Source organism: Triturus cristatus, chromosome 3_1 (genome assembly GCF_964204655.1).
Source record: "Triturus cristatus chromosome 3_1, aTriCri1.1, whole genome shotgun sequence".
NCBI lineage: Eukaryota > Metazoa > Chordata > Amphibia > Caudata > Salamandridae > Triturus > Triturus cristatus.
The window spans coordinates 655,195,928-655,215,325 of record NC_140583.1 but is presented as its reverse complement, the minus strand read 5'-3'; the positions used below and the strand labels follow the sequence as shown (position 1 = coordinate 655,215,325).

The window sequence follows — 19,398 nt, the reverse complement described above, 5'->3', positions numbered from 1 at the left end:
TACCCAACACTAGAAGGAGTATGCAAAGCATGTGAATCTACAGCAGTGCATTCCAATAACAGATGCGTTCAGGGTAAGTAACATAATCCTTATTTATGCATGGCCTCTTGCAGAGAACAGGTTTGATCTCTTCCTGTCTGGCCACTTAATGTTGTCCTTCGTTAGAGGCCAATCGAGTCCAGATTTTATTCCTGGCAAGCCTTCCATGACAATCCCAGCCTTTAATTTGGTTTGTTGGAATACTTGTCCTTAAAAGTGACCATTTTCTGGTCTTATCTGGGGTCCTTGCCATTGATTGCCAGCCTACGATACATAAACAGTTACATCCAACCTTTTTTCAACATATTCTGCCGCTTTTGGATAAGTAATGCTGCAAACATGGGATCCTTATCATCCAGCTCATCTTACCAGCAAATGGGGTCAATGAAAGGAGTCTCCTCCTTCATTCTGCTCCACTTGACTCAACAGATCCTACCAGATGGAGGTCTCCAAATCCATGTCCTGGTCATGCCATGAATCCTCATCAGTATTGTTTATCTCTGCCAGTATGGTCTAATCTATCCTCCTTTGAATACCCTGGCTTTCTAAAATTGTTTTACTTCGCCAGGCTCAGCAAGACTCATACTTGTCTTGCCCATGGAAAGCAGGCTTTAACTTTCAGTGGTCTGTGAAAGGCGGAACCTACTTTCCAAGTAAGGCTTAATGCGATGCCGAACAGTCATCCAGTTTGTCCCAAGTCTATAAGATTGTACTGGGGGATATATGTCCATTGAAGTCCATCATAGACTTGCAGATCTGCATGTCTGCATTCCTTTAGGCAAATAAGCTTGATGACTGCCAGTATGACATAGACAGACATGTCTATTTCCAGCCTGAATTTCCACCTGTGAGAGGGCATGAGGCTGTGCCATCAATCACCAATCACGTCATTTCATGTGATTAGACATTTCTGATCAAGCAGCATAAGCTAACCATGAAAGCTTAAGGATTTTTTCTCTCATTACACCTTCTTTGTCTAAGAAATGCCTTTTCTGTGTCCAAAAGATGTCCAAACACACCCAAAATTCTTTGAATGCTTCAAAATAGAAGAAGAGGGGAAAAAGAGAAGAGGAAAGGAAGACACAACCTCTCAAAAGAGCTGCCTAAAAAAATTGAACTCTGAATAGGACCTCTCTAGACGGAGATCCTTGGAGAAAATGCATCGCCCTAATCAATCCTAACATCATTGAAGATCAACAGCAAAAGGTTTGCAGTCTGGGGCATTGACTCCAACATGATTGCCTTGAAAGGTGGGATCAACACCCTCCCACCATAGACATCAAGATAGAGAGTAATATTTTTCACTTCAGGCGACACAGTTGATGTCAAAAGAATGAATGTTCTAAACCAGACCGACATCGAACCATCATCGGTGATCTGTAGCACTGTCATACCAGTGAAGAACTGCTTCACGGGAAAAAACATAAGCAGTCAACTGTCGCCAGAAAATTCACCTAGAACATTGAGGAAACGGCGTCAAAATATATCACCTGTTATCACAGTTGTTCCTATCACTTTTCCATGCACACACCAACGTTTCCACTGTCACTGGAGTGTTTTTCACTTTCTACGACCCAGTCATTTGTTGGTGCTCCATTGGCAAATACATCTCAGTCTCCAGCTTGATCAGGGAGGAGACAACCATTTGAAATGTCAGCTAAAACACAGGAGAGTATAAGGCTTCCTACAACACCGGACCTTTGTCCTTTACCTTTTATTCCTATAGCGCCAGTTTTTCCATTTGAAGACCCTCTTCAAGAAAGGCTTCAACCTTTAAATTGATCTCCACTAAGAATGATTTCAAAGACAACCTCTATGTCTCCAAAGAGTCTAATGTCACCTAAACGTTCCCCTGAGAAAAACATTCACAGAACTCTGTCAAAATCATGTTCTCCATTCACATAAACTGACATCCCCAGTGGATTACATCAACACATTTCATGATGTCCTAACAAAAGGTGCATCAAGACTGAATATTCGACTGGAAAACCCTAAGCCAGGAGTATCAGTTATCTTGGAGACCCCGGTCAACATCCAGCTTATGAGACGCACAAAGATGTGAAAAATGAACCTGGCACATTGTATGAAAATTTTTCAAACAATTCAAGTGCAGGGACAAGAGACAATACCAAAGGAGGCTTCAATCGCCTCAATGGCCTTATCAACCCTATAATCAAAAACAACAAGGGCAAAAATATCATATCAAAAAAGACTAATTGCTCAAAGATCATTACCCCTAAATCGTCCTCTCCTCAAAGAGGAAGACACTCATTAGGGAAATAGTGACAACTTTTCACCCCTATCTCCCCTCCCACCCCCTCATTGTTTCCCACTCTAGTGGGGGGAGCGGTGTCTTTTTATCTGGAAGAATGTTACTCAATCATGAAGACCAAGTGGGCATTAAGCATTGTATCTTAAGCACACTACCTTAACTTTGAGAAGATTCCTCCGCAACCTTCCAAAACATACCAAAAGCAAAACCACCTAAAAATGTTAAGGGAGGAAGCTTCATCACTTCTGTCGGGGGGAAGAAAAGAAAACCAAAAAAGTTATAGAAAAAGTACCACTCAAACGAAGTAGTCAAAGCATATATTGAAGGTACAAAAAAGAGTCTGGGTTTTGAGGTCTTCTTGATGGTTCAAAAAGTTTCCACAAGTAAATAATGTAAAGCTTCAAAAATAGTTTTATTTTTTCAAAATGAGATGATCACCATAGGCCAACATATGTTCCACGACACAAGACATTTCATCAGATCCAATATCCAATAACTAAATACAATATACTTGAATTGTGAAAAATGACAGGAAAGAACGAAGACAGAAAATAATTTAAGAAAAAAATAAAGCAAGAAATTGGTGTCTGGTTACACTTAAAAGATTTAATAAATGGGTTGACGCATATTACAAAGACCGAGGAGTCAAGCAAGGGAGAAAAAAGAAAGAAAAAGAACTAGAAAAGTACAATATGGACTAAAACGAAATTTACGGTGAGAACACAAAATCCTTGTGAAGAATATTTAGCGCAATATGAATTTGATCCACCCATGTATGAAAAAAGAGTGAAAAGATATGAGAGATTATTTCGTGTGAATCACAAACTTCAAGTTAAATATTTATAGACTGATATGCACCAAAGAGGAGAGCCAAACTATTAATAGTGAAGGCCTGGCAATTCCCAATGAGATATACACAATAGGAGCCAATGGTTCGATTATAGCCCAAGAGGTACGCAACATAGCAACAGATGAATTGTTATCATACCGATGCACTATTCGCAGTATGCACAAATTATAATGTTCTCTTTCAACTTGTCTATGTGAAATAAAGTTCTTGGTTCCATAAAACATCTGAAAATACAATTTAGAAAATGCCATACAGGAATAATTATGTAAAGGTACAATAAATGCATGTCTGATGTTGATTACCCATGGGATATATGTTCACAGTACTTGCATAATAAGAAACTTATTACAAGGTGTGAAGTCAATCCAACATGGGATGTTCAAGACGCGCTGTACATGTAAATATAGTCCAACAATCACTGAAAGAAAAAAACAGAGGTTTAAAGTAACAACAGTGTCTAAGTGGGAGAGATCACAATAAGTTATATGTACCAAATGTGCAGTGAATATGATAGAAAAACAAATTTCTCACTCTGCATCATGGAAAAAGTAAACAACCACGAATGGTTGAGGTGAAATGGGGCGTATGAGTGATAGAAAAACATTGAAAAAGTGAAAGACTGATTTGCATATGGCCAGGTCTAAACTGGAGTGGCATGGTGAGCAAAAGAATGATGGATTTAACCCAGATCTCCTGACCGGGAGTGAATGTTTTGATTTGTTCTAAATTCCGTCCATCAATTGTGTGTATTTTGCTTTCTCTCCCGAAGACTGTGTGTGGCGGGGATTGGGTGCTCATGAGAGTTGGGTGCAGGGCCTGGCCACCCCAAACCTTGCTGGGGGTTGGGAGCTCACAGGGGGTTAAGCACAGGGCCTGACCACTGGCCAGCCCACGCACCACACTCCAGTGGCCATCCACGAGGGGGTGGGTGCCTGTGGGGGGTTGGCATAGTTGGGTATGGCAATAAAATATTACTTTACATAAAAAATTAAAAAACTAGGAAGTCATAGAAAAAAACAAAGGTTAATGTTACATTATAGTTAGGTGTGGCAATCGTATATTATTTTTACCCTAAACAAAAACTCAGAAATTCAAAGTTTAAAGTGACGTGACAGTTATGTGAAAATTTCAGCTAAAACAACATTTTAAATTCATCAGTGATAGTTAACTGAAGTAACTATAACATGCATCCTTGCAATGCACTGATCATGACCTCACATATTACAGGACATGTTGTATGACATTATTTTTAACTTCATTGATAACATCCAAAATTATTTACTGATGACAACACTGTGCATGGCTTGGGATGAGTTATATTTAATTCAGTTAACTGTAACTGGTGGATTTCAATGGCTATTAGAGTTTCAAATTGTAACGAACATTTTCACCTATCTATAGCATCACTCTGTTTTTTGGCAGGGAAAATATATATATATATTATCTACTGGCGGTCGCCAGTAGATAGTTATAGTTAGGACCGTGTTTCCATAGGAAATCTGAAAATTCTATTTTGAATAACTTTGGCGTCGGTTGACGAATCCTCGCGAATTTTTCAAAATGGGTGGGGCGCTCCGCTCCGCTCCTACCCTGAAATTCTCGGGGTGATTAGTCAAGGGAGGGCCGAGAAAAAAGGGGGGTCCCAAAACGCGTTTTCCCTATGCATTTTTACATAGGGACCTTTAGTCCAAGGTACAGCCCGAACGGCTGAACAGAATTATTTGAAATTTGGCAAAGAGAAAGTCCTCAGGTCAGGGATGTGCCTTTTGAATATCTGGAGTCAATCTGTTCAGTAGTTCCTGAGAAAATTTCAGTTAAAAGTACATATATATCTATAGGCGCGCACCGTGCGCGTACGGTAAGCATACCGTACGCACACGCTGCCGTGCGCGAGCGTAATTCTGATTGGTGGTTACATGACAGTAAACATTCTAGTCGGTCGAAATCAGGAAGTGTCGGCCGCCATTTTGTCTCTCGCAGTCTGAGGCAGTGAAAAACAAAGGTGGAGAATGTGAAAAAGGGGCAGGGTGGACAGTACCTGACCCCCTAGCCTTTGTCAGGGGGTCACTGAAGGACCCCCAAGGATGAAAAAAACGTATTTCTTTTTTCCGACCAAGCGCGGGGTGCGCGCACTGTGCGCGCACGGCACGCACAACGCATCGTGGGCGCGCACGGTGCGCGCACGGTGAAGAACCTGAAAAAAAAAATATTAATAAATACATAACGTAGCATTTAAAAATCCGTACAAATTCACTTAAAAAACCATAGGTTTCACACACGTTATAGTTAGGAATTAGCATTTAAAAAACCTTGCAAATTCACTTAAAAAACCATAGGTTTCACACATGTTATAGTTAGCTGGACATTTTCCTCATAAAAAAACAATGAATTTCCCCCGTTATAGTTAGTGCAGGCAACTATAACTCACGCGAACGCAATCCTCTGCTGATGACGTCAGATATTACATCACTGTATTTAGACACCTATTTACCCATGTCTTCTTCCATTAATCTTTAGCTATACATATATTACAAATATTTATTTTTCAGAAAGACACATATTTCATCAGTGATGTAATATCTGACGTCGTCAGCAGAGGATTGCGGTCGCGTGAGTTATAGTTGCCTGCACTAACTATAACGGGGGAATTTCATTGGTTTTTTACGAGGGAAATGTCCAGCTAACTATAACATGTGTGAAACCTATGGTTTTTTAAGTGAATATATATATATATATATATATATATATATATATATATATATATATATATATATATATATATATAGAGAGAGAGAGAGATGTATATACTTTTTTTTTCTCAGCAACTTAGGGGCGCACTCGGAAGCAGAAGAACACTTCTTTATTAACCACCAGGCAACAGAGCTCACTTTTCAGATCATGTAAGTTCCCTTTTCAAAGGCGTGGCTTAAGTTACTTGCGATGCTGCGCGGCATGTCCATTTGGATAATTGCCCTCCAATCGGCTCTCAGATGAGTATCCCAGTGTCTGCTGGGAGTTGTAGTATGTCCCACAGCCTGTATTTCAACCAAAATTGGAATAAGTCCAAAACAAACAATTGGTCCTCAATGGGCTGCCAAGTGCACAATGTGCCCGCAATCCATAGGAACTGCTGCTCCCCAACGGGCATTTAAAAATTCCCAGCCCCGTGGCCCCTATCACATCCTTGGGGTGGTGGGCCCTCCTCGGCCTGAAGCCGCTGTGAAATACATAAAAAACAGGTCGCTCAGCAACTTAAGGGCACACTCGGAAGCAGAAGAACACTTCTATATTAACCACCAGGCAACAGAGTGCACTTTTCAAATCATGTAAGTCCGCCTGACGCATTTCGGAAATTTCCTTTTTCAAAGGCGTGGCTTAAATTACTTGCGTTGTTGCGCGGCATGTCCATTTGAATAATTGCCCTCCAATGGGCTCTCAGATGAGTATCCCTGTGTCTGCTGGGAGTTGTAGTATGTCCTGCAGCCTGCATTTCAACCAAAATTGGAATAAGCCAAAAACAAACAATCGGTCCTCAATGGGCCGCCAAGTGCACAATTTACCCGCAATCCATAGGAACTGCTTCTCCCCATCGGGCATCGAAAAATTCGGAGCCCCGTGGCCCCTATCACATCATTAGGGTCATCCTTGGACTTAGGGACATTGTTCAGCACTGGAGCACGAATAGGATTAATCATTTTGAATTTTACCTACAAATAGACCAGGTCTTTGGTGGGCGTGGCTACGCAAGCCACGATGGCGGACATGCATTGCTGAGGCTCCGTGCTTGGGCTTCTCTCACGGCTGATATCGAGCGTCCACACGGTGACCCAACGGACTAAGAAACGTCGGAATCCGCCCGCATGAGGGTGCGGTGCTTGCGGAGGTCTGAAGATACCCACAGCTCCTGAGCGGGGCTTCCTTGTACGGAGCCACCTGTCCCGCGCCCCGGAGCTCAAAATGGCGCCGGAGGCCCTCTGAGCGGAACCAGCGACGGTGTGAGGAGAGACCCAGAGACATTAGCACTCCACGCTCAGCCCGATTCGACACCCGGACGCTGCGGACCGGCGACGTGTTGGAGGCGTACTGCGCGGAACGCCACGGTACGGGCGATCATCGGCGCCCTTGCCCCACCCGCCATCTTGAACACTGTACACCCGCAGCAAGCCAGAAGCGGGCCCCGAACCCCCCCCCACTGGACAGTTCAGGTACCCATCGCAGCCTGCTCATAAGCGGACTGTGGGGCAGCAACGGTTGCTGTCGGGGGCGGCGTGCTCCACAGGGCCCTCCAATTCTCCGCATCGGACCCTGCCTGACCCTCGCATGGCCGCCCGGATAGCGCCTGACTCTACCGTACACCCCCGGCGGGGGCCCTGATTCCACAGCCACCGCAGCGACAGCCCCCCCGGAAGTACCCGGGGGAGCTGCTACACCGCGCCTGATCCGCCCACCATCTGGCCGCAGCGGACCACCTGGGACCCTCCCCAAGATCTTAAGGGACACTGAGGATCCGTGAGGGCCAGCGTGACTGCTCACAACACCGGAGGAAGCCGGCGTTCGACGTGGGGTGGTGGCGGACTTTGAACCCCTCGCAGGACACTCCAGGTACTTAGCGTAGCTGGTGCGTAGCGGGGTCAGGAGTGGACCGTGACTTGCAACAGGGGCGACGCGTGCCCGGGACCCTCCACCACCCAAAAACGGACCTTGCCTGACTTTAATATGGCCGTCTGCATGATACCTGACTTCTTAGCTAACCGCTAGTGGGGGCCCTGATCACGCAGCGACTACAGAAATAGCCCCTCAACCTTCGCGGAACGCGCCCTTCCTCCATTGGGGCGACGCAGGTGACCCTCCGAGAGCACATCTTCGCGCGGGCGGCCTCACATTCAGAGCAACTCGCCCACAGCCCCCCACACCTGACGTAGACGATCTCTACGCCCAGACCGAGGTGTGGGAGCCGGACTACCGGCGAGGACTATCTACTCCCGGGGACACGCTGCTGCCATCCGCCGACACCGCGGGGCCCCCGCTCCTCTTAATTGCTGACTCCCTGCACCTCTAAGGACTTGTAAGACCCATCCAGCAGCAACGGCCCCCCCACCACATAGGGCGAAGATGGGGAAACCAAATCCTGCACAACACAACGCAGTACTGGAAACCGCCCCGGAAAACATGCCGAAAGCCTCAACTTGGTCCCCCAGTACAGCGCCTTCATCGGACCCATCAATCTCGGATAAATTGGATAAAGTCCTCGCCGCCATAGAACTGTCCCGATTGTCTATGGAAGAAAGACTCGGCACATTGGTGACAGACGTTAACCTCCTCCGAGACGACCACCGTAAACTGGCTAACCGGGTGAGAGAGGAGGAACGGGCGCTGGAGGAAATGCAGCCAACACTGAAAGAGCATCAGACGACGCTCCAAGGCATCCTCACCTGCTTAACCGCAGTGGAAGAGCGCGCGCAGGATTTGGAAGGCCGCTCCCGACGCTGTAATATCCGGGTGCTGGGACTGCCGGAGGGCGTCGAGGGAACAAACCCCATAGGCTATATGGACACATGGCTGAAATCCTTCACTCCAACATCGGACCGCACAGCGTTCTTCTCAATTGAACGAGCCCACAGGGTGCCCGCCTGAAAACCCCCACCTGGCGCAGCTGCCAGGCCGCTGCTAGCTAAATTCCTACACTTTCGGGACCGCGATGCAGTCCTTCGGGCAGCGCGACTGGCGGCGCCACTAAGGGTAGAGAACAACCAGATAATGATCTTCCCGGACTATGCCCGAGCAGTGCAGCAGCAAAGATCCTCCTTCCTGGACGTAAAACGAAGACTACGTGACAATAACATTCAATATGCTCTGCTCTTCCCGGCCCGCCTCAAGATCCTCCACAAAGGTTCCTCCGTTTTCTTTACGACCGCAGAGGCCGCACATGACTGGGCAGACCAACACTGTATGCGGGCACCCAGCACTCACCCCCAACGGGACTCGCCTCTCAAAACGTTCCGTGCTCCACGCCCCATGAAACTCCGCAACACCGGGACAAAAACTGCGATCGGCACCCACGACTCGCCTGATCTAGAACAGATCATGCGGGAGAGACGCGAAGCTTTGCAAGCAACAATTGACCTACGCTACACTCAACGCTCGGAACCTATAAATCGTCCCCCACATCTTTTCTCATCAGAAGGCGAAAATGACAGCGATGACACCGCCTCGGGGGTTGACTCGATAGCAACCCCCCACGCCACTCCACAAACGGCAGACGGACAAGCCTCTCCTCTCTCGCCTTGAAACAGTCCAGAAATACAGACTGCCAAACTGTAACCTTATGAGTAATGTCCGTTCTATACCCACTGCCAAAAGAGTGGGGTTTGATACCCTGTAAATGACGCGCATTGATCCTTCTATATGTCCACTTCACGCGCGGCCTCGCACCTGCATGTCGCCACCCCCTATCAAATAGAGCAGTGATCCCCCCCAGTGTTACGGGAGGAAGTTTGGACACACCGTTTCCCGAACGATGAGTCCTCTGTATTGGGACTGTTCCCCGACCCCTCCACGTTGTTCACACCCCAGTTCATACAAGTCCCATTCTGTCATGGAACTACACACCGTAGAACATCTGAGCGACCAGGCTCACCCTTCACCTACTCTCCCCAGGCGCAGCGCAGCGCATCCCTAGGAGACCACTTACTGATCTATCTCATGGGCGTCTCACCTAACCCACACACAGCACAGATTGCTCATGGCAACGTTGACGAAAAATGCAGACATTAACATACTCACGCTGAATACGCGCGGCCTACACATGCCACGTAAGCGTTACGCGATCTACGCCTACACGAAACGGCAGAAAGCGTCGATCCTTTTCTTACAGGAAACCCACCTCGACTTAACTGATGGTCAGCCTGTCCTTCTGGGAAGTGTGTATGCCCCGAACGTCGACCAGGACACATTTTGGGACCGACTTATGAACACCCTCGCCCAATTCACACATGTACCCTGGATATTAGGGGGGGACTACAATTGTATCCTGGACTCGGGATTGTACCGCTCCCACCCCCCGCTCCCACACTCCCCTACTCACGCATCTACTCCTTCCACTCCATCCCCCACAACCTACGAGTTCGGCTCGATCGTTTCCTATGTACGGCAACACTTCTCCCGCGAATATGTCACTCGGATTATCTAGGCAGGGTCGTCTCAGATCATGATGCACATCTCCTAAGCCTTCAGTGGAGACCTCCACACCCCCCTGTCCCCACATGGCGCTTATCACGAGACTGCTTGACGGACCAAGACTTCACGTACAAGCAACATCGTAGCATTCAAGAATACTTTACTCACAACACAGGGACCGCATCATCAATTCTAATCGAGTGGGACAGTTTTAAGGTGGTGGCCCGTGGGGAATGTATCAAACAGAGAGCCGGGGCGCAGCGTACCCTGGAGCAAGCCCTTGATAAAGCGGAAAAGCGGCTTGCTACTGCCACTAAGGCCGCCAACCAGTCTGCGGCAGCTGCGGCACAAGTCGCCCACGCCAAATCAGAGTACCAGGCGGCATGTGCGGACCTACGGCGCGCCAACTTTCGGGCCTATGCGACCCGGATGCATAAAGACCGCGACAAAACAGGCACACTGTTAGCATGGCTAGCTAAACAAGACACGGAGGTGCGACCCATCACCGCAATAATAAACTCTCACGGCACCCTGGTACAATCTCAGGATGAGATCCTCCAGGCATTCTATCAACATTATTCGGCAGTTTACAATATTCCCCCATCACTGGACCCGGAGGCTGTTAACCACTTCCTAGACCCTCTCCCCCTTCCCCAGATTTCTGCCGCAGATAAGACGGATCTGGACGCAAAGATACAAACCACTGAGATTACACGCGCTATACGAACCCTAGCTCGTAACAAAGCTCCAGGTCTAGACGGGTTTCCACTCGAATACTACGCCACCTTTGCCTCCCAATTGACTCCCCGCTTATGGACAGTGCTGGACACAGCGCTAAAATCCGGCGAACTACCCAAATCCATGAGAGCATCGGTGATCGTAACGTTCCCGAAACCCGACCGTGATCCCCAGCTCCTAGCCTCCTATCGGCCCATCACGCTTCTTACAGCCGATTGTAAAATTCTAGGGAAAATCTTAGCGGATAGATACTCCCAAATTATACGCCCGCTAGTGCATCCAGACCAGTGCGGATTCGTCCCGGGCAGAAATACTTCTCAGAATATTCGACGTCTTTTTCACATCCAGGATCAGATTGGCGACCGCTTTCCCCGGGCGGCGTGCCTGGTCTTGGACCTTGAAAAAGGCTTTTGACACCCTAACATGGCAGTTCCTCTTTCCAGTTCTCAGGCGAGCTGGACTTGGCCCCACTCTCATAGCTTACACTCGCCTTCTCTATACCAACCTTACCTCCCGGGTCCGCCTTGGACGCTACATCTCCCCGGAATTCGCGATACATAGGGGTATGCGACAAGGGTGCCCCCTATCACCCCTATTATTCGCGCTCGCTGTTGAACCCTTAGCTATCCGTCTCCGCCGGGAGGGACAGGGCTGGGGCATCCCACTTACAGATGCCACGCACTGTGTGTCTATGTATGCAGACAACCTACTTATATATATACGGGATATCACAGCGGATCTCACCCCACTCGAGACCACCCTGACGGAATTGGACCGCGGAGGCCCCCCAATATCTTGGGATCCGTTTATACCATTCTCCCACCGACATCTTCGAGGGCAATCATCGTAGGGCACTCGCCAGTATACGATCCACAATCTGGTTCTGGCGGAGTCTCCCGCTGGCCCCGATTGGCCGGGTAGCTCTCACGAAAATGATACTGGTCCCACGTCTGCTTTATTATTTTGCCATCCTCCCAGTAATCCCGCCCCATTCCTTTTTTAAAGATTTGGACACACTCCTTAGCTCTCTCATATGGGGTAAGGGGCGCCACAGGATTGCGCTGGCAAAACTAAAACTACCCACGACACAGGGGGGCCTCGGTGCTCCTTCATTCAAAGCCTATTTTCTGGCGGTGCAGCTTCAGTGGCTTTCTTACTGGACGGTGGATAAGTACACATCCGAAACATACACTGCCGCGGGCCGGGTGACATTACCAGAGTTACGTTGCCTACTCATACCGGGATCCCGTCCCACAAGGACCTACCCCCTCCAAGTGGAAATAGCCCAGAAATGTGTCCAGCGCATACACCGCATGACATCAAACCGTCCCCCATACACACCACTATTATCTTTAGTAGGCTGGCCCAAACACACGGGGTATTTTGCTCCTGCCATGCTCCAGGAATGGACATCCAGGGACATCGCCGAAGCAGAAATACTATTCGAAGAGGGACAACTTGGACCGTACCAACTAATGGACGACTACGACCTCCCCCCAGGACAGTTCTTATTACACCGCCAACTCCTCAGCCACTACTGACCGTACTACGACCTCACACTAGGGGAGCCCCCCACACACCCAGTTCTTCACACAATATTACGAATGGGAGCAGGCCGCCACCTTACCACATGGTTGTACAAATCGATCAGGGAACTGACACCCCCCCTTCTAGAACCTCTGCGGAATCTCTGGGAGGAGGAAGCGGGACGGTCATTTCACGATAATGAATGGGAGAGGGCGATGGAATTCCCTAAAAAAGTATCTAGGAACGCCCGTTTTAAGAATATACAATTTTACATCCTACATAGGGCTTACCTGACACCAGCACGCCTACGGCGCTTCTACCCTGATACGACTTTCCTCTGTCCGCGTTGTTTGGCGCAAGATGCAGACTTTTACCATATGTTTTGGGCCTGCCCAGGTATCCAAACCTACTGGTCGTCTATTCACACGACACTTCGAGACCTCACCGGACTCACCCATTTAACCACCTGGGAGGGCTGCGCGTTCGGCATAATCGGACGGAGGAAATGTCAGAAAATACCCATGCGCTTTGTCTCCCTAGCCCACTTACTGGCCAAACGCTGTATAGCTATCCACTGGCGCTCCCCCTCGGGCCCCCCGATCGCAGCATGGGTGGGGGCGGTACTTAAATGCGCTACAGCAGAGGAGGACGCACTCCGTGAAGAAGAAGCTAAAGGCATACGTAAAACCCCAATCTCCCTGGAATGGGCGCTCCTACTACACCAATTCAAACAGTTCCAGCCCCAAGAGGACCAGAGCACTGGCGCGGCTACCCCCGACACCGCACAGCTATCTACTGTGCATACCCACATAGCAGGGGACCCCTCCCGATCACTCACGCCTCCCTAGGGCCGCTAGTTTTTCGCTCCCACTCAACCGACACACTGATCCATCCCCCACAGCCGCCCACACACCCATATCTTCCTTAGCGAGATGCAGCTGCAGCACCGAGTAGATACCCGAGGAACCATGACATCTACCTGGTCCAATCAATTAGAATCCCATGACGGCCCTTAGTTTGGCTCTCTTCCCCCGGTTTTCTTTTTGGCAAACACCTGCTACAACATATACAGCAGCTACGCGGCATGGACGCAAATGTAAATGTTTATAATGATAATAGCTGATTTGCATGCACATGTACAATATTCATGCTTACGGAATGCATATGCTCCACGACTGTAATAACAAATGCCAATAAAAAGAATTTACAAAAAAAAATAGACCAGGTCTTTAGTGACCCACCAAAAATCAGCTTGCGATCTACCAGTCATATTTATGTTGTCCCAAATACACTATTACGTATAAGATCGCATAATGCCTAGAAGCCCAATGGAGCCAGAAGTACAACCGTTCGGACACATTTAAGCAGCAGTCATTTATTATATTATTTAATTCTTTCCTTTTTCTCGACAGCCACTAGCGAGTTATGGGAACTTTCTACACTATTCAGACGTTTATGACGATCAATGAAGACTCTATGATGCAGAAGAAAAGGTAACATAATTATAGTCCTATTTCTGCATCGTGGGAATCTTCATTGAGGTCATAAACCACCCAACCACTTCCCTGGCTCTATAGAGTTGGGCATTGGAAAGTCAGATATTCTGAATATTTCCATAAAAGAGAACTGGGTGGGTGAGGCAAACTGTCAGAACAAGGCCATCATAGGGAGGATCTGTCTGGGGTTTTTAAACGCACAGGACTCTTTTACTCTGTTTTACATTAGAAGTATATCAAGTTACATTTTAACCTGCCTTTTTGTCTAAGTTGTTTTAAATTTAGTTTTAACATTTATCAGGATTTACTTGCTGGTTTTTCAGAAAAAATTCCACTCTTGATAGACTGCTACAGGGTGCTATCATTAATTCTATGGACAAATGGATTGCTCAAACCCTGTGTTATTGTAGATGAACAACATATCTAAGCTTCAGGTCCCACGCAGACAGCGAGAGATCATTCAAACGTGTAGGACTATCAATAAAGATTCCTATGATGCAGAACTAAGACTAAAAGTAAGTAACCTTTTCATACTCCACTTCTGCCATCGATTTTGTTACTTGGGTAGGACTTTGCATTTGATATTAAGGAGTCAAGTGACATTAGTTTATTTTGTTTTTTGTTGACTGCTTTTTTGATTCTTGGGAAATGTGACCCCATGCCTGTTTTTTTCGACTTGTGAATACTACTATTAGTACAAAAGACTTGAAAACATAAGGCATGCTGCTGGTCTTGCCATTTAGAATCGGAGTTTTCAGCAGGCAGATGGTCCTTCCAAAGGGTGGTTGTGGTGATGTCTAGTGTGAGCAGCCAGTGGAAGAGTAGGCTGGATAGTATGGAACTGGATGAAGTTCATTAAGGCATCATTAGAAGGGATATCCACAATGAGATGCTAGGAGTTGAATACAGTATCCTTACACAGTGTTTATTGCTTTGCAACGTCACAGAAATGTGTTCACAATTAACATAAATCATTGTTTTCCTTTTTTTTTTAAGCCTTAAAGAAGCCTTTGCATTTAGCTCCGGAGGTGGTTTTGAATATTTCCAGTGTCCATCCACGGGACTCCAAAGTTGTCCCAGGTACAGATCTCTAATTCTTAAAACTTGTTTATGTTCTTAACCCTTGGTTCTGAATCCATTTGTTGTCAATTTTCAATTCGTGAGTTCTGTGATTTGTGATGCACCTATGAGTTATTTATTTTTTTACCTCATTCGCCTCACTTTCGGCCATAAACCTACAGCCTCCATGATATCGCCCTGTTTGTCCGTCTGGGGCCCTAGGCTTACAAGCCTGGGAAGCTGTTATCAACCTTTTCAAAACTTAACTGGACTGGCTGTATTTACATGTTTGAGGTCTGGTTTAATCATGGGACCTTGAGCTTTACCATTCTGCCACAATCTCCTCCAACCATGTAACCAACCAACCCCAAACTTGAGATCCTCTTAAAGACCCTGGGAAGGTATCCATTTTAAATTATATATAACTGAATTTAACAACTCCGCAATGGTAATAGAATTTTGATACTTACGTCCTACAAATCTCCCTCCTCACCAGCGGGATCAACTAGTACACCGGCTTGCTACTCCTTTTATTCAATTCCACAGGTTCTTTCACTTTCCCAAAAATTATTAATCCAAGGCTTACCTTACTTTCCACCTGGAGCGTCTGACTAATGCTCTTGCTTACATCATCCCAGAACTGTTGAATCTCTGGGCACTGTATAAAGAAATGGATGTCATTGGAATTTTCCAGGCCACACTTCATGTAGCATACTGGGGTCCTTTTCCCCAGTTTCAAAAGCTTATTTAGGGACCAAAAAGCTCTATGAAGTGTAAAGAGATGATTCCTTCTCAGGTATGCAGGTTTTACCGTAGAGTAAAGTAAGCGCATAGATATTTGCCAAAAATCTTGAGTCTGGAGCTTCAGCAAGCTTCTTTCCCATAGATTCTCTAGAAGTGCGAAATCCCTGTCCATACTATGATGGATTGTCCAATACCTACATGAATCTTCTCTCTTTCTCTTTTTCCCTTTCTGTAGCTGCTCTCCAAGCTCTTTCGTGTACCCATCCTCTGCCCTTTGGTTACAGCCCCAGCTTTTTAGCTGCTGACGCTTGAAAGCTTTGATTTTACTCTGGGTTACCCTTTGTATATCCTCACCTGTAATTGAGTACCCATCCTGGAATAACTGCCCCCAAAATTGTATCTCTGTCTCTCTGATGGGGATTGCCAGTCTACCAGTCAGACATTCAGGTGTAATGGTGGACTGCCAGACTGGTGCATATCTGCTGTAGTATGCGAGATTTGTTGCCCTTTGTATCTGTGCCCAAGACATGCCGTTGCTTGTAACACTTTCAGCCTTACTTTCTTGTAGAATTTTACATCCCCAAATTTGTACAGGAAGTGAGGTTCTCCCCCTTTAACATCCTTCAATGTAACTTTGAATGGTTTTCTCATTGCCACAGCTTGCATACATAAGCATTAACAGTTCTTCAGCTGAAAAGCCCCAGCATATACTTTAAAGTCTGGCAGTGCAACTCCTCCCTTTTCCCATCTTCTTCAAAGCTTCCCCCATGAGATACGCAGGCCTTTTGACGCTAAGATAAATGAGCTAATGGTGCCCTGCAACCCCCTAACCATTATTTTATTAAATACATTGGGATGGAGTTAGAGATGAAGGTAAATGTTGTTAAGATGGTCATTTTTATTAAATTATCCCCGCCAAAGATGCTTAATGGTCGATGAGACTAGCTAGACAGGAGATAATGTACCTCCTACAACACGCTAATAAAATTTGACTCTGTGATCTTATCTATATCCTGCGTAATTCTAATACCAAGGTGTTACATCTCTCGCTTAGCTCCCGAATAGGCCTCCTCCATGTTCCAGACCATTGTCTCTGTCTTTAAGGACTTTACCTTTCCAAAGTCCAAAACCAGGTTCTCTACTTGCGATAATGATGATTGTAAGTTTACTGTGTATATCATCAGATCATTCGCATACAAGGAGATCTTTTTCTCTCATATGTCCTATTTAAAAGGGGCTATCTACTACTCTCTGCTTCCTTGCCAGCAGTTTACTTTATAAGTTGAAAAGCAAGGGGGAGAGAGGACAACTCCTCCTTGTCCCTCATAATTTTAAACTCTGTTGTTCCCCTTGTTTAAAAGGATTTGACTGAGGGGTTATATTATATTTGCTGGATCACAATCCGAAAGTTCTCGCCTAAGTTGTTGAGTTTCAGGACTACATTTAGATAGGACCAGTTGACTCTGTCAAATACCTTGGTGGCATCTAGTGTAAACAAGCATTGGCGTAGCCAATAAGTCTCGCCTTTGGGACCTTATAAGTGTTTAGCCATGCAGCACCTAATCTTGGTTGCTTTGCCTCCCTCACCAAAGAAAAATGTAGTTTAAATGTAAATCTGCGCCAGACATTTCAATCCTTTACCACACATTGAGCATGTATTCCACATGGTTAATAAGGGAAGCTTTAGAACGTAACTTATTGAGTATAACGTGAAGCCACATAAACTACGCTTAGCCCTTTACAACTTGCAAGTATCAAGGTATGAATGCAGTCCTGTCACTGCTTTACACAGCCATCCTCACACAATCGCAAAAAACAACCACAAAAAACACAGTTGATATGTTCATAGTGTTTAACAGCAGCCAATGCAACACTGCTTTTTACAGTGCACCCTTGTCACATATAACGTAAATAGAGGTCAAGTACTTTACATCTAGGTAATGTCAAATAACATCTTTCTATGCAGAAAGGCCCCACAACTTGTGAGTCTTTTTTGAAAGTTGTACAAAACTTTTTTTCGAAGGTAACAGTAACCCATTTAACACGCAAGAGGGTACATATTTCCATCAGTTAAGTGCGGAGCACGTGGCAAAAGTTCTTTGCAACAAAACAAAGTCCAGAGAAAGCAAATGCCTCCCTGAGCACTTCAAATAGTCATTTTGATTGCACAGCTAGCCGAGGCAGCTTTCAGACAGGATTTCGAATCACAAACAAAAAAAGCTTCCTTTTTTGTTTTCTTTTTTTTTCATACAGATTTATATAGCGCAAACTCAGCCCGAAGATATTGGAGCGCTTTACATGAGCACCGGTTACATTACACAAGGACACAGGGAGATTAAGTGATTTGCCCAGAATCACAGGATGTGGACGCGACCACGAGGCTCGAACCTTGGTTTCCAGCACCAAAGTCGGCAACCTAGCCGTCAGACCACATCCTCTCCCCTTAGGCCTTCCCGAGAGCAGGGGCAGGCGAGGCCAATTCACAGTCTTGGGGGCAGGAGGTTGCAGGTGGGGAAACCTAGAAACATTTAAATGACGGCGCTCAGCTGATTGTGTTTTCATTGTTGGTAACACCGCCCGTGTTTTGAGAGCGCATAAGGAGAATGGGCTTGCTGCACCCTGCGATAAGGAATAAACGTGAAACACTGCCCCAAAGTCACCATGATGTAGCAAGGTTGTTAGCATGCAGGGCAATCTGGCAGTGCTTGTTCTCTTACAGAAAGCTTAACGTTGGGAAGCTGATTTTGGGGCGGGGTCTAAATTTATGTGCAAAGAGGGATCCCATTGTCAATTCATGGCATTGCTGGGTGCGTCAGAGGCAGGCGGAGAGCGCATGCATCCGCCGCCACCAGCCCCCACACACACCTCCCACTACACAGGCAACAGAAGCTGAAAGAGTGGCACCCCCTCACACACGCAGGCAACTGAACCAGGGGGAGTATCTTCCCCCACTAAATACTGACAACCCAGGTGAGCACCGCCACCCACACGCACACGCACAACAGCACTGACTGAATGGCGAGAGCTCCCCACAAAATGAAGGCGCCACAGCTCGGAGTTGACTGACTGCTCCTCCACACATCAACCAGTGCATCCCAAGGACTGTCCACACAGGACCATACTCTGAGACTCTCAGAGATCCCCCCTTTCACATTTAGCTCCCGCTGTACCCCAATAGAGGGATTACCTAAATTGCGCAACAACATTCAGCGCACTCAAGTTTTCCAGGTCCACTCGGGAGCTCGCATACTGTTTTTTTTATCTGCCTTTTAGGGACTTGCAGTATCTAATCACATAAACGGGACTTAGTTAGGCATGAACCTTTGAAACCTGAGAGCAACACCCTACGGGCCACCCAACCCATGCGCACCAATTAAATCCAAGGGCTGTCCCTACAAATGCATCACCGACTGAACTAGTTCCCACAAAACCACGGTAACTGAAACAAGAGGCACACGTACTCCGGGAAGGGAGGGGGAGGGAACAAGGGGGGCTGA

The 19,398-nt window shown here is 46.6% G+C and overlaps 1 protein-coding gene across 4 annotated transcripts in view; it reads left to right on the top strand.

The window, feature by feature from the left end:
- GOLM2 (golgi membrane protein 2) overlaps positions 1-19,398 on the top strand; it is a 523,755-nt gene that overhangs the window by 301,610 nt on the left and 202,747 nt on the right. For all 4 annotated transcript variants that reach the window (XM_085644687.1, XM_085644686.1, XM_085644685.1 and 1 more), the window contains exon 7: positions 15,095-15,178. In XM_085644687.1, the coding sequence (XP_085500813.1) occupies positions 15,095-15,178 (84 nt within the window). The remainder of the gene's footprint in view (positions 1-15,094; positions 15,179-19,398) is intronic.